Below are 16,986 nucleotides of genomic sequence, written 5' to 3'. Positions count from 1 at the left end.
ATGTTAATGATGTTAAGAAATCGCCTAGTGCCATCGGAGGACTGACGGCCCTTGACAAATCCCACCTGATCGGCGTGGATTAGAGATGGGAGAACAGCTGAAAGGCGAATCGCCCATAATTTGGAGTAAAGTTTGAGATCACAATTCAAAAGAGAGATCGGTCTAAAGTTGGGAGGTGATGTAGGTGGTTTCCCTGGTTTGGGGAGGGTGACAATGGTCGCCTCCAGCATCTCAGGTGGAATCCGGCCAGTTTGAGCTATATCATTAAAGAGGTCTGTCAAATGAGGTATTAATGTGTCAGCGTGAAGTTTAAAAAATTCATTCACCAGCCCATCAGGGCCTGGTGACTTTGCTCCCTTCAACGTCCCGATTGCCTTTGAAACCTCCACGGACGAAAAAGGTAAGGACAGAGAATAGATCGCCTCCGAAGACAGAGAAGGCAAGGAAACTGAGGATAGAAAGGAAGAAATGGAGTGAGGGGTAGGTACCCTCGAGGAGGGGTCAGAAGTGAGATTGTATAGGGAAGAGTAATATGAAGCAAAAGCATTAGCGATGGATTGGGGGTCAAAAACCTTCGTGTCGTCAGGTAAGGATAAGAAGGGAATGCGGCTCTTGGCAGCCCTCACCTTAATTTGTCTAGCCAAAACTTTCCCCGGTTTATTGGCAAGCCAGTATGTCTGAAGTTGCAGACGACGTAGCGCCAGGTCGAATTTGTGTAGGTCTAGGGAATGAAGTTCAGTATTTAGCGCAGATATGCGCGATTGAATGCTTTGTGAGGGAGATATCTTATTTTGTCTGTGCAGGGCGGCGAGGTCCTGTTGGAGGGAAAGCCTCTTGGCGTTAATTTGTTTGGTATGGTGAGCCGATTGACTGATTAAAGTACCCCTAACGTTGGCCTTAAAGGCACACCACAAAACCGCCTCAGAAGATACAGAGCCCTTGTTGATAGAAAAGAAGGATTCAATGTTGGAGCGCATAACAGGTTGGTATGTGGGGTGCTGGAGGATATATGGTTTGGCTCTCCATAATAATGATCGTCTGGTAGGGTATGACTCTTCTACAGTGATGGATACAGGGGCATGGTCCGACCATGTAATATTGTGGATCTGCGATGTGGAGATAGATTGCAAAAGGGGGTTAGTAACTAGGAAGAAATCGATTCTAGAGTAGGAACTATGTGGGTGAGAAAAAAAGGAAAAATCGCGCTCACCAGGGTGCTGGATCCTCCAGACATCAAATAGGTTTCTGTCAGAGATCGTTCGGAAAATAGGCGTGGGCTCAGTAAGATGTGTGGGGGAAGTAGAATCCATAGAAGGCCATAAGGTGACATTAAAATCACCCACAACTAGTAAACGGTCAGCTGGAGAGGACCTCGCCACCCTGGACAGGACATGTTTGATGAAAGCATGTTGTTTAGTATTGGGTGCATAGATAACAACAATAGAATACTTAATTAGGTTAAGTAGACAATGTAGGATCAAATACCTGCCGCCCCCGTCCGCCTCCACTCTCACATCTGAGACTGCAATAGAATCTCTGATAGCAAGCGCAACACCTCTTTTTTTCCGGTGTGCATGAGAGAAGAAAATATGTGGGTAATTTTTATGGTGGAGACGAGTGGAATCAGCCTCCAGTAAATGGGTTTCTTGCAGACAGAGTAAATCTGCCTGCAAGCGTTTGGCTTCAGCCCACACCATCGATCGTTTGAAGGGGGAATTCAGGCCCCTCACATTAAGGGAGACAAATTGTATTACCATGGTGGAGAGGGAGGCGGATCGCTGGGCAAGATGTTAACATAGACAATAAAGACACAGTAAAAAGGGACAAATGTACTCAACACTGTGAGTGTTCGTGGAAGGATTGTGCAAAACCACAAATAAACAGACATATACCGTATAAGTGTCAACAGGACACAAACTGAAAAGTAGAATGCAGAGTGACAAATTACTCCATGAGGGAGCAATTTAGGGGGAGATACAGGAGAAGCTATACCTATATCTAACATGTGCCGGACCGGCAATATACGAACTACCCCCCAACTATGGCATTTGGCAGAGAATTAAGAAGATTTCCGCTTTCCATACTGTACCACAGTCCAGTCTTCTGTTATCTTCACTGGAGATGGTTGAGGCGCAGTGGGGACCTTCGCAGGAATCTGTGGCGAATTAGGTGATGAGGCAGAGAGGTGCCACTTGGCGCACAGCTCCAACAGATCCTCAGGAGATGCAGCTAGGTGTTTAGAACCACTGTAGGTGACTATGATTTTGGTGGGGAATCCCCACTTGTAGGAGATTCCATTAGCTCTGAGTAGGCTAGTGCCTTTGGTGAACTCTCGTCGTCTAGCCATGGTAGCAGGTGATAGATCAGCAAAGATAGAGAGAGAAGCAAACCTGGTCGGCAGCGCAGACGGGTTCCTGGCTGCAAGCATAATCTTCTCCTTAACATGAAAGAAGTGTACTCGTAGAATGACATCCCTCGGTGCCGTCTGCGGGACAGATTTCGGCTTGGGTAGCCTGTGGATTCGATCTAGAAGAAGATCTGGCGTGGACGCATTTGGTAGAAGCAAGGTAAAGTAGTCCATCACAAATCCAGCCAAATCCTCCGTTTTGACCTCCTCCGGTACCCCTCTAATGCGAAGGTTGTTCCTCCGGGAGCGATCTTCCATGTCCGCCATCTTGGACCTAATAGCTGCGATCTCCTCTTCTAGGGAGGAAACTTTGTCCACTACAGCATTGTGGGCTGAGGTAAGTTCTCCCATTTTGTTTTCCACATGAGAAGTGCGCGATCCAAGTGAGTGGAGTTCCTTTTGGAGACTAGAGACAGCAGCACGTATTTCTTTCTGGATGGTGGAAGTGAGGTCTGCAGCAACTGCCATTAGCGCGGCCTCCGTGAGGGGCGAGGAAGGGCCAAGTGAGGACCCACCGGTAGGAACAGAGGGATGCCGGAGAGAGGAGCAGGCAGCGTCAGGTGATGCCGGAGGAGAGCCACTGGAGACCGAACCCGCCGAACCCGGGGATGATGGTCCACGTGGATGCCCGGAGCTCATAGAGGTAGGGGAGCTCCCGGCCTCTGGGGATGTTCTTGCGCTCGCAGCTGGCAGGCCGCCCGCGCCATCTTGTAAGTCAGCCGCTGGAAAGAATTGGGTGAGCTTCAGTGGGCTCTTCTTAGCTTTTTTCGTCCGAGCCATCACACACCTGGTACAGCGGGAGTTAGCAGGTACGAGGGTAGTTAAATTAGCCGAGGTGAGCCGGTTTGGGCCGCTCTATTGCCGGAGACTAGCGGAGCACAGGGATTATGCGACCGCCACCATGCGCGTCCAGGCCACGCCCCCTGCAGTCTGTATTTTACATGAGTATTAGACATTGTAACATCAAAATTTTCACTGCAGCTTTGGATACCACTGGATGATATAACTTTCCAGTGTCAGAAGATACCGCTTATTCTGTTGTGTTTACCCTGTAGTGCATTGGGCTGTATTAGTAATTTTTGTAGGACTCCTTTGACATCTTTGTTCCTCAGAGCATATATTAGGGGGTTCAGCATCGGTGTTATAACAGCATAGAACACAGTGATAAAGCGGTTTACTGATGTATACACTGACATTGGTTGTACGTATACAACGATCCCAGTCCCATAGAAAATTGACACTACTATTAAGTGTGAAGCACATGTGGAAAATGTCTTCTGCCTTCCCTCTCGTGAATTCATTTTCAAGATGCTACTTACAATGGAGCTGTAAGACACAAGAATTAACATAAAGCAAAATGGTCCAAGGATTGCAGGGGTGACGATCAGTAGGATCTCGTCCATTGTGGTATCAGAACATGCAAGTTTAATAAGTGGGGTTGCATCGCAGAAGAAATTATCAAGCTCATTGGGTCCACAAAAGGAAAGTCTCAACAGGAAACCGGTGTGGAATGTTGAATGAGCAAAGCCACCGAACCAGGCACAACCAGCCAGAGCTACACAGACCTTCTTCCTCATTAAAATTGTATAACGTAATGGGACACATATGGCCACAAACCGGTCATAAGCCATGACGGCTAAGAGGAACATCTCTGAACTCCCCAAGACATGGAAGAAATATATCTGAGCTATGCAGCCATAAAATGAGATCCTCCTGTTACTGGAGCAAAGAATATTGAGCAGTTTAGGGACGGTTACTGAGGAGTAACATAGATCAAGGAAAGATAGATGGCTCAGGAAGGTATACATAGGAGTGTGAAGGTGAGTATTCAGCTGTATGACCAGGAGGATCAGCACATTTCCCACAAGTGTGATGATAAAGACAAACATAAAAGTAAAGAACAGGAGAGTCTGGAGTTCATAGATAGTGGTGGGACTGGAGAGGATGAATTCTCGCACAATGGTCTGATTAAGGTATAAAAAATATTCATAAAAGGACATCTGCCAAAAAGCAAAGAAGAAAATAAATCACAAGGAAAAAAAATCACAATATAAATCAGTAAATGTGGATATTCTTTTAATTACATTTCTCTCATATCCAGTAGTGATGAGCAAATCAAATCTGACAAATCGAAATTTCAGAAAAAATGTGATTCACAATGAATGCGAATATCGCCGCGATTCTATTGCACGAATTGCTTTATTAAACTCAATTTAGTGCAGTCCAGGCTCCAGGACATCTAAAATGGTGGATCCACGTGTGAGGACATGGGGCAAGGAATCCTGGGAAGGCGGAACAAGGGTAGGCGGGATGACCCTGAATCACATGCAGCATGACAGCCACCCCTGTGATGTCACAGCCCTATGCCCTATGTGATGTCACAGCCCTATATAATCGGCAGCCATATTGCGGCCAGTCACTTCAGCCTTTCACTGTAGAGAGATAGGGACAGACAGCGCTGTGTGTTGCATAGAAAGCTTTTATCCATCAATGATTCACTTCCTAGTCAAGTCAGCTTTCTGTTGCACTGAGAGAGGGATAGAGAGCAGTGTGTTTTGCACAGAAAAGCATTCTTACTGTAGCGATTCACCTCCCAGTCACTGTCAACAGCATTCTATTACTGAGAGAGACAGAGCAGTGTGTTGCATTTTGCACAGAGCAGCAGAGATTCAGCTCAAGCCCAAATCCTGCTAGAGGCAATTTTGGGTGTAGTACACAGCGACTGTGTGCTGCAGCACTGGTGTGTACTGCTGGTGTTGTGCACAAATGCTTTTTTAAGCGTACTGTATCGCATTTTTCCTCCCCTCATAAGTGCATACCACATACGTACATCTAAACGGTGTACTATTTTGTACCTATTAAAGTCTCAAGGGCCTAGGTACTGTGAAAGGCCAGACAAAAGTACTCACCAGCTGGTGTTGTACACAAATACTTTTTAAAGCGTACTGTAGTGCATTTTTCTCCCCTCATAAGTGCATACCACATATGTATATCTAAGTGGTGTACTATTTTGTTCCTGTTAAAGTCTCAAGGGCCTAGATACTGTGAAAGGCCAGGAAAAAGTATTCACCAGCTGGTATTGTACACAAATACTTTTTTAAGCGTAGCGGAGCATATTGTACTCCCCTCATATACGCACTAAGTATGTCAGGCAGAGAAGTGCCAGGACATGAAGAGAGGAGTGGCAGAGGCCTAAATTCATCAGGCAGAGGTCGCAGCAGACTAGGGGCGAGTGGCAGCAGGAGTCGAGGCGCCTGAGCTCCCGGTATCAGCTAACGGTTGTCTCTCGACCAGCAACCCATCAGCCATCATCGATTGGTTAACACGGTCATCCACTTCATCACAAGTGACATCTGACACCCCAGTCAACATTCGGTGAGTTCCTCAGATGCAACGCTCTGTTGGCATGGCCCGCGAGCAGTCCCTGTCCTCCCATTGCCTCTGTCCTATGCTGTTCCCTCCCCTACAGAAGTATTTTATGCTGTGGGTTCAGCTCCACTATTTAGTGAGGACAAACTAAAGGACAGTCAGTAGCTACTGCCCATCCAGGAATTAGCTTCCTCCACTAGGTGGGCAAATAGTGATGAGGAGAGTGGAGTGGGAGGTAGTGTTGCGAGCATTCAGGCTCCTGAAGCAGATGCTGTTGAGGAACCTGAGGAGGACATCAGTGATGTGCAGACACAACTCGATGATAATGAAGCGGATCGCACTTTGGAGTCGGGTGCAGAAGGGGCTTCATCATCATCAGGAGAAAAGGGTTGCAGGTTGCCCGGGAGGCAGCAGCTGAGCCAGCAAGGTGGTAGCATGGTGTGCAGTCAGCATGGTGGCAGAAGTGGAAATTCTGGAGCCAAACATTCCCGGGGTAGACCACCTGCTGTGCGGCAGCCTACCTTCCCGGGAGGTAGGGAGACTGGGGTTCCTGGAGTTGGCAGCAGTAGCAGTCAATCAGTGCTGACAGTTGGTGGGAAAATCAGCTACTCGGCGGTGTGGCAGTTTTTCATCAAGCATCCGGAGGATGTTAACCTCGCCGCATGCAAGATGTGTCGGCAGAAGGTGAATTGTGGCCAGGGTCCCAATGTTTGCACCACGGCCCTGAGTCAACATATGCAGAATCACCATAAAGCGGCCTAGGAGAACCATGGCTCTGATGTGGTGGTCCAGCCTGCTGCATCACCCAGTGGCATGCCGCTCCTTGTTTCAGCCAGCCAAGGTTCCACCACCTCAACCGAAGGGATCTGTGTGTCATACCCATCTTCTGTCGCTCCAGATGCTCCTGCTCCTCCTACTTCGAGTCACTCATTCTGCCAGCAATCCATCGGTGAAGCCATGTCCAAGAGACAACAGAATGCACCCACTCACCCATGGCGCAGAAGCTGAATGTGCTCCTGTCCAAGTTGCTGGTGCTGCAGTCCCTCCCTTTTCAAGTGATGGACTCTGCCCCTTTCAGAGAACTGATGGCTTGTGCTGAGCTGAGGTGGAGAGTGCCAAGCCGTCATTTCTTTGTGAAGACGGTAGTACCAGCCCTGCACAGTTTTGTGGAAGAGAAGGTGGGCGAGTCCTTGAGCCTGTTGGTGTGTACCAAAGTGCACTGCAGCGCTGACATGTGGAGCTGTAAATATGGTCAGGGACAATACATGTCCTTTACAGCCCACCACAACAGCAACTTGGACAGGTCACGCCGCTTCTGCCTCCACGCTCTCAGACCTTTGGTCCTGTGACAGTGTGCGACTCCACCTCCTCATCCTCCATGTCCTCAGCCTCCACTGCACGGACAAGTCTCAGTGCCCCTCCAGCATACTATGTGTTCAGGGCACGGCGGTATCATGCTGTTCTTCACATGGTTTGCCTTGGTGAACGGAGTCACATAGGGGAGGAACTGCTAAAAGTCATTCATCAAGAAATCGAATCATGGCTTACTCCACGAAAACTGGAAATGGGAACCATGGTGACTGACAACAGGAAGAACATCTTGTCTGTGCTGCGACAAGGAAGCCTGAGATATGCGCCCTGCATGGCACACGTGTTCAATCTGGTTGTCAAGCGGTTCCTGAAGTGTTCCCACCCATCTGCAAGACATCCTAACAATAGGAAGGAAACTTTGCATGCACTTCAGCCACTCGTACACCGCAAAGCACACCCTCATTGATCTGCAGCGTCAGAATGGCATCCCCCAGCATAGTCTGATTTGCGACATTTCCACACATTGGAATTCCACCCTCCATATGTTGGACCAACTATATGAACAGAGAAAAGCCATTACCGATTTCTTGATGATCCAAGCGTAAAGGGGAACTCCCCTGTGTAACTTCAATGTCAACCATAAACACCTGCTGTTTGCTCAGGCCCTTTGAGGAAACCACATTATTAGTCAGATGCCAGGATGACAGAATGAACAACATCATTCCACTGCTTCATCTGCTACAACACTTGTTGGAAACAATGGCTGGTTAGGGCACTGGAGGTTCGGTGCCTACATCTCACGGCAACATGAGCCCTGTGAGGGCTAAACTGGAGGAGGGGGAGGGGCAGAGTGGAGCACAGTTTAGGTTTCGCGGGATGGGCAGTTTTTCTAGTCATCTGACAAGAGAGGAGGAGCAGGAGCAGCTAGAGAAGCTAGAGGGTTATGAGGAAGGCGAGACAGAGGACCCAGACACACTGTGGCAGTATGCAATGGAGATGGAGGCAGGGAGTCCCTCTGAGTCACTTGCACAAATGGCACGATGCATGCTCACTTGCTTGAGTAGTGACTGCCGAATTGTCACCATTCGGCAGCGGGATAACTTCTGGCTCTCCACCTTATTAGACCCTCGCTACCAGCACAAAATGGGGGCCTTTTTTACACCCACTGAGAGGGAGGACAAACTGACCTACTACAGAGACATCCCACATAGTCAGTTGGCCGATACTATCTGCACCATCGTGCATCCTCTCGCAGGTCTGACTCAGGGGGGCCCTCTGCGCTCACCTTCAACTGCCATGGCTGCTGGGGAGGGGTGGGGTGGCAGGAGCAGTACCAGCTCCATCAGCAGCAGCAGCCTGATTCTACGGTCACTGATGAGTAGCTTTCTTCACCCGCATAGTGAAGCAACTCAGCAGCAGGTAGACCTGAACCAGCAGGTGATGGCATACCTTTACATGACCATGCCAACACATCTTGAAGATCTGCTGGACTTCTGGGCAGCCAAACTTGATTAGTGGCCGCAACTAGCAGAGTTTGCCCTGGAAAAGCTGTTCTGCCCGGCCAGTAGTGTGCCATCAGAGTGGGTGTTTAGTGTGGCGGGGGCCATATTAACCCCAAGGAGAACTCTTCTGTCCACCAAAAATGCGGTGAGACTGACCTTTGCGAAGATAAATCAGGCATATATCACCCAGGATTTCCAACCACCAATGCCCTATGCATCAGAGTAGGTTGACCATGCTGCTACACCAACACTTCACAAATATGGATAATGCCAAAAATGTTTAAGGTGCTGCTCCCTAGTTACAGACATTCTTCACCATCAGACCACAAGTAACTATTGAGGATATGCATTAGCTAAAACTTTACTTTTCTTAGGATAAAATATACGTACTCAAAGGAAAGGTGTGCAAAAAAAACACCATGTGCCACCTATACCACCAAGTATTGGTCGAAGGGAACAATGTATGGTCCATTGTAACTGGTGGGGGTAAAAACGTTCCCTCTAAGGCCCTACTCTCGCATTATTAATTCCCTTCTTGGCAAGTGTTACTCGCCCTAAAAAGGGCAGCCCCACGCAGGAACCTGCCCCTATTTCCACCTACAAACACTGCTATTTCCCAAGGTTTTTAGGTGGAAGTAGAGAGAGTTTGCTGTGTGGGGCCGCCCTTTTTAGGGAGAGTAACACTTGCCAAGAAGGGAAATAATAGGGTGAGAGTAGGGCCTTACAGGGGAAGTTTTTACCCCCACCTGCTTAAATGGACAATACGTTGTTCCCTTCCACCTTTTCGAGGAAAGTGTTGCGCGTTTTAAAAAGGGCGGCCCCACACAGGAAAATCTCCCTATTTCCACCTAAAAACCCTGGGATATGGCAGTGTTTGTAGGTGGAAATAGGGAGAAGTTTCTGTGTGGGGCTACCCTTTTTAGGGCGAGTAACACTTGCCAAGAAGGGAATTAATAATGGGAGAGTAGGGCCTTACAGGGGAAGTGTTTACCCCCACCGGTTACAATGGTCCTTACGTTGTTCACTTTCACCTTTTAGAGGTCTTTGCATCACATCAATACTTGGTGGTGAAGGTGGCACATGGTGTTTTTTGCACACATTTCCCTTGGTTTTATAAAAAAAATATATATATATTTTGGGGCCATATATTTTATTATTAAAAGTTAAGTTTTACCTAATGCATATCCTCAATAATTACTCACTAACACTTTTACAAAAGAGACTGTTTTCTTCTGCCTTCCTGCCTCAGCAACTATTCTGTTCCTGCCACCCGCCTGATGCCACACATCTGATGCAAAAGTTCTCCTTTTTTCACCCACCTTCATCCCTGGGTACTAGTATTGCCACCCACCGTACCACTCTGTCACCGGCTCACTTTCAGAACTCCTGATGCTGCTGCTGCCACCTCCAGGCTTTCATTCAGCCCCCATATGTTCTCCTCATGCTGATGCCAGCTCTAAGCTGTCTCATACTGCCACCATATGTTCTCCTCATACTGCTGCCACCTCCAGGCTGTGACATTCAGCCACTATATGTTTTCCTCATGCTGACGCCAACTCCAGGCTGTGTCATTCAGCCACTATATGTTCTCATGCTGCCGCCACCTCCACGCTGTGTCATTCAGCCACTATATGGTCTCCTCATGCTGCCGCCAACTCCAGGCTGTGTCATTCAGCCACTATATGTTCTCCTCATTCTGCCGCAAACTCCAGGCTGTGTCATTCAGCCACTTTGTGGTCTCCTCATGCTGCCGGCAACTCCGGGCTGTGTCATTCAGCCACTATATGTTCTCCTCATGCTTCCACCACCTCCACGCTGTGTCATTCAGCCGATATATGTTCTCTTAATGCTGCTTCCACCTCCACGCTGTGTCATTCAGCCACTATATGTTCTCGTCTTGCTGCTGTCACCTCCAGGCTGTGTCATTCAGCCACTATGTGGTTCCCTCATGTTGCTGCCAAGTCCAGGCTCTGTCATTCAGCCCCTATATGTTCTCCTCATGCTGCCGCCACCTCCACGCTGTTTCATTCAGCCACTATATGGTCTCCTCATGCTGCCGCCACCTCCATGATGTGTCAGTCAGCCACTTTATGTTCTCCTCTTGCTGCTGCAAACTCCAGGATGCGTCATTCAGCCACTATATGGTCTCCTCATGCTGCCGCCTACTCCAGGCTGTGTCATTAAGCCACTATATGTTCTCCTGATGCTGCCGACCTCACGCTGTGTCATTCAACCACTATGTGGTCTCCACATGCTGCCGTCACCTCCACGCTTTGTCATTCAGCCATTATGTGGTCCCCTTGTGCTGCCTCCAACTCCAGGCTGTGTCATTCAGCCACTATATGGTCTCCTCATACTGATGCCACCTCCAGGCTCTGTCATTGTGCCGCCATGTGACTCCTTGATAGATTTGGTCTTTTGTAACCACACTATTCATTCAAAGTAAACGCCGGGGCCTGGGAGATTAAACTTGGGAGTGTAATATTAAATTTAAAAATCTTAAATTTGAATAAAATAAAAAATCATGTAATCCTTTAAATACTGAGGCCCTATGGTCATTGACATCATATATTAGCTGTGCAATTACCACAAGAATCCAATGAAACAGATTGGAGCGATAACAATGAACCATACAGTGGGGATCAAAAGTTTGGGAACCCCAGGTAAAAATTTGTATTAATGTCCATAAAGAAGCCAAGGAAAGATGGATAAATCTCCAAAAGGCATCAAATGACAGATTAGACATTCTTATATTATGTCAACAAAAGTTAGATTTTATTTTCATCATTTACACTTTCAAATTAACAGAAAATAAAAAATATCTGCAAAAGTTTGGGCACCCTGCAGAATTTATAGCATGCACTGCCCCCTTTGCAAAGCTGAAACATGCCAGTGGCACAGGGAACATCTCATGAGTAGAAGTAAAAATGGATTCAATAAAAGGAACAGGTGGTAGCTCGCCAGAATGGGTACTCATAAAATGTAAATAAATTCAAATGTAATTAAATAAAAATTACATTAAAAAATCTACTTATTCTCTTCAAGGTTAGGAAAAGGCAAAATGTTCTACACCCCTATTGAGTCTCTCTGTAGGCCATTTTTAATAGCGATTCCTTATGAATAAATTCAGAACAAAACAAATTTTTTGGGAAAATTCAGCAAATTGTCCGAATCAAATTTTTCAAAAAATGTGCTCATCTCTAATATCCAGTGATGTCAGTAGCAGAGGGAGGGCTATGTCAACCTCTCAGACATGATATAGAGGATGGTTGTCAGCAGTAATAGATGGAATAGATGTGACTGTAGTATAAGGTGTGTGATCTCATGTATGATCACAATGTAATTATATCCAGTGATGTCAGTAATGGGGGCGGGGCTGTGACAACCTCTCAGACATGATATAGAGGATGGTTGTCAGCAGTAATAGATGGAATAGATGTGACTGTAGTATAAGATGTGTGGTCTCATGTCTGATCACAATGTAATTATATCCAGTGATGTCAGTAATGGGGGCGGGGCTGTGACAACCTCTCAGACATGATATAGATGGTTGTCAGCAGTAATAGATGGAATAGATGTGACTGTAGTATAAGGTGTGTGGTCTCATGTCTGATCACAATGTAATTATATCCAGTGATGTCAGTAATGGGGGCGGGGCTGTGACAACCTCTCAGACATGATATAGAGGATGGTTGTCAGCAGTAATAGATGGAATAGATGTGACTGTAGTATAAGATGTGTGGTCTCATGTCTGATCACAATGTAATTATATCCAGTGATGTCAGTAATGGGGGCGGGGCTGTGACAACCTCTCAGACATGATATAGAGGATGGTTGTCAGCAGTAATAGAGGGAATAGATGTGACTGTAGTATAAGGTGTGTGGTCTCATGTCTGATCACAATGTAATTATATCCAGTGATGTCAGTAATGGGGGCGGGGCTGTGACACCTCTCAGACATGATATAGAGGATGGTTGTCAGCAGTAATAGAGGGAATAGATGTGACTGTAGTATAAGGTGTGTGGTCTCATGTCTGATCACAATGTAATTATATCCAGTGATGTCAGAAATGGGGGCGGGGCTGTGACAACCCAGACATGATATAGAGGATGTTGTCAGCAGTAATAGATGGAATAGATGTGACTGTAGTATAAGGTGTGTGATCTCATGTCTGATCACAATGTAATTATATCCAGTGATGTCAGTAATGGGGGCGGGGCTGTGACAACCTCTCAGACATGATATAGAGGATGGTTGTCAGCAGTAATAGATGGAATAGATGTGACTGTAGTATAAGGTGTGTGGTCTCATGTCTGATCACAATGTAATTATATCCAGTGATGTCAGTAATGGGGGCGGGGCTGTGACAACCTCTCAGACATGATATAGAGGATGGTTGTCAGCAGTAATAGATGGAATAGATGTGACTGTAGTATAAGGTGTGTGATCTCATGTCTGATCACAATGTAATTATATCCAGTGATGTCAGTAATGGGGGCGGGGCTGTGACAACCTCTCAGACATGATATAGAGGATGGTTGTCAGCAGTAATAGATGGAATAGATGTGACTGTAGTATAAGGTGTGTGGATCTCATGTCTGATCACAATGTAATTATATCCAGTGATGTCAGTAATGGGGGCGGGGCTGTGACAACCTCTCAGACATGATATAGAGGATGGTTGTCAGCAGTAATAGATGGAATAGATGTGACTGTAGTATAAGGGGTGTGGATCTCATGTCTGATCACAATGTAATTATATCCAGTGATGTCAGTAATGGGGGCGGGGCTGTGACAACCTCTCAGACATGATATAGTGGATGGTTGTCAGCAGTAATAGATGGAATAGATGTGACTGTAGTATAAGGTGTGTGGTCTCATGTCTGATCACAATGTAATTATATCCAGTGATGTCAGTAATGGGGGCGGGGCTGTGACAACCTCTCAGACATGATATAGAGGATGGTTGTCAGCAGTAATAGATGGAATAGATGTGACTGTAGTATAAGGTGTGTGGTCTCATGTCTGATCACAATGTAATTATATCCAGTGATGTCAGTAATGGGGGCGGGGCTGTGACACCTCTCAGACATGATATAGAGGATGGTTGTCAGCAGTAATAGATGGAATAGATGTGACTGTAGTATAAGGTGTGTGATCTCATGTCTGATCACAATGTAATTATATCCAGTGATGTCAGTAATGGGGGCGGGGCTGTGACAACCTCTCAGACATGATATAGAGGATGGTTGTCAGCAGTAATAGATGGAATAGATGTGACTGTAGTATAAGGTGTGTGGTCTCATGTCTGATCACAATGTAATTATATCCAGTGATGTCAGTAATGGGAGCGGGGCTGTGACAACCTCTCAGACATGATATAGAGGATGGTTGTCAGCAGTAATAGATGGAATAGATGTGACTGTAGTATAATGTGTGTGGTCTCATGTCTGATCACAATGTAATTATATCCAGTGATGTCAGTAATGGGGGCGGGGCTGTGACAACCTCTCAGACATGATATAGAGGATGGTTGTCAGCAGTAATAGATGGAATAGATGTGACTGTAGTATAAGATGTGTGGTCTCATGTCTGATCACAATGTAATTATATCCAGTGATGTCAGTAATGGGGGCGGGGCTGTGACAACCTCTCAGACATGATATAGAGGATGGTTGTCAGCAGTAATAGATGGAATAGATGTGACTGTAGTATAAGGTGTGTGGTCTCATGTCTGATCACAATGTAATTATATCCAGTGATGTCAGTAATGGGGGCGGGGCTGTGACAACCTCTCAGACATGATATAGAGGATGGTTGTCAGCAGTAATAGATGGAATAGATGTGACTGTAGTATAAGGTGTGTGATCTCATGTCTGATCACAATGTAATTATATCCAGTGATGTCAGTAATGGGGGCGGGGCTGTGACACCTCTCAGACATGATATAGAGGATGGTTGTCAGCAGTAATAGATGGAATAGATGTGACTGTAGTATAAGGTGTGTGATCTCATGTCTGATCACAATGTAATTATATCCAGTGATGTCAGTAATGGGGGCGGGGCTGTGACAACCTCTCAGACATGATATAGAGGATGGTTGTCAGCAGTAATAGATGGAATAGATGTGACTGTAGTATAAGGTGTGTGGTCTCATGTCTGATCACAATGTAATTATATCCAGTGATGTCAGTAATGGGGGCGGGGCTGTGACACCTCTCAGACATGATATAGAGGATGGTTGTCAGCAGTAATAGATGGAATAGATGTGACTGTAGTATAAGGTGTGTGATCTCATGTCTGATCACAATGTAATTATATCCAGTGATGTCAGTAATGGGGGCGGGGCTGTGACAACCTCTCAGACATGATATAGAGGATGGTTGTCAGCAGTAATAGATGGAATAGATGTGACTGTAGTATAAGAGGTGTGGTCTCATGTCTGATCACAATGTAATTATATCCAGTGATGTCAGTAATGGGGGCGGGGCTGTGACAACCTCTCAGACATGATATAGAGGATGGTTGTCAGCAGTAATAGATGGAATAGATGTGACTGTAGTATAAGGTGTGTGGATCTCATGTCTGATCACAATGTAATTATATCCAGTGATGTCAGTAATGGGGGTGGGGCTGTGACTACCTCTCAGACATGATATAGAGGATGGTTGTCAGCAGTAATAGATGGAATAGATGTGACTGTAGTATAATATGTGTGGATCTCATGTCTGATCACAATGTAATTATATCCAGTGATGTCAGTAATGGGGGCGGGGCTGTGACAACCTCTCAGACATGATATAGAGGATGATTGTCAGCAGTAATAAATGGAATAGATGTGACTGTAGTATAAGGGGTGTGATCTCATGTCTGATCACAATGTAATTATATCTAGTGATGTCAGTAATGGGGGCGGGGCTGTGACAACCTCTCAGACATGATATAGAGGATGGTTGTCAGCAGTAATAGATGGAATAGATGTGACTGTAGTATAAGGTGTGTGGTCTCATGTCTGATCACAATGTAATTATATCCAGTGATGTCAGTAATGGGAGCGGGGCTGTGACAACCTCTCAGACATGATATAGAGGATGGTTGTCAGCAGTAATAGATGGAATAGATGTGACTGTAGTATAATGTGTGTGGTCTCATGTCTGATCACAATGTAATTATATCCAGTGATGTCAGTAATGGGGGCGGGGCTGTGACAACCTCTCAGACATGATATAGAGGATGGTTGTCAGCAGTAATAGATGGAATAGATGTGACTGTAGTATAAGATGTGTGGTCTCATGTCTGATCACAATGTAATTATATCCAGTGATGTCAGTAATGGGGGCGGGGCTGTGACAACCTCTCAGACATGATATAGAGGATGGTTGTCAGCAGTAATAGATGGAATAGATGTGACTGTAGTATAAGGTGTGTGGTCTCATGTCTGATCACAATGTAATTATATCCAGTGATGTCAGTAATGGGGGCGGGGCTGTGACAACCTCTCAGACATGATATAGAGGATGGTTGTCAGCAGTAATAGATGGAATAGATGTGACTGTAGTATAAGGGGTGTGGATCTCATGTCTGATCACAATGTAATTATATCTAGTGATGTCAGTAATGGGGGCGGGGCTGTGACAACCTCTCAGACATGATATAGAGGATGGTTGTGAGCAGTAATAGATGGAATTGATGTGACTGTAGTATAAGGTGTGTGGTCTCATGTCTGATCACAATGTAATTATATCCAGTGATGTCAGTAATGGGGGCGGGGCTGTGACAACCTCTCAGACATGATATAGAGGATGGTTGTCAGCAGTAATAGATGGAATAGATGTGACTGTAGTATAAGGGGTGTGGTCTCATGTCTGATCACAATGTAATTATATCCAGTGATGTCAGTAATGGGGGCGGGGCTGTGACAACCTCTCAGACATGATATAGAGGATGGTTGTCAGCAGTAATAGATGGAATAGATGTGACTGTAGTATAAGGTGTGTGGTTCTTCTGGATATTTGTCCAATAGATCGAAAACAGGAAACATACAGAAATGTATAGATGGGGGGGGGGGGGGGGGGGTTTATTATTTTCTGTTCTATTCCTATAGATATCTGTCCACTCAAATATTTTAAAACCCTTGGGATATGTTTTTTTTAATCCACAGTGTTATTTCTAACAAAAATTTCATTGAACAAACGAATGGTTGAATCAACATTTTTTTCTATTTCTACAGAAGATCTGTAGGTATTAAATTATTACATCGATTCCGTCCTTTCTGAGCTTTGTTTAAGTAGCAGCTGCATGAGAAATACAAAGCAATTTTAATTTAGCAACCGCTGGGACCCCCACAATCTCCCACCCAGCACCCCAGCTCTCTGCATGAATGAAGTGTGTTGACT

At 45.8% G+C, this 16,986-nt stretch overlaps 1 protein-coding gene across 1 annotated transcript in view; it reads right to left on the bottom strand.

The window, feature by feature from the left end:
* Positions 1 to 3,423: 3,423 nt before the first annotated feature.
* LOC130277463 (olfactory receptor 4Q3-like) overlaps positions 3,424 to 16,986 on the bottom strand; it is a 49,399-nt gene continuing 35,836 nt past the window's right edge. Inside the window, exon 4 of the mRNA XM_056528135.1 lies at positions 3,424 to 4,407. Coding sequence (XP_056384110.1) covers positions 3,424 to 4,407 — 984 coding nt within the window. The remainder of the gene's footprint in view (positions 4,408 to 16,986) is intronic.

This window comes from Hyla sarda, chromosome 6 (genome assembly GCF_029499605.1).
Source record: "Hyla sarda isolate aHylSar1 chromosome 6, aHylSar1.hap1, whole genome shotgun sequence".
NCBI classification, from domain to species: domain Eukaryota; kingdom Metazoa; phylum Chordata; class Amphibia; order Anura; family Hylidae; genus Hyla; species Hyla sarda.
This window is presented reverse-complemented; position numbering and strand designations above follow the sequence as displayed.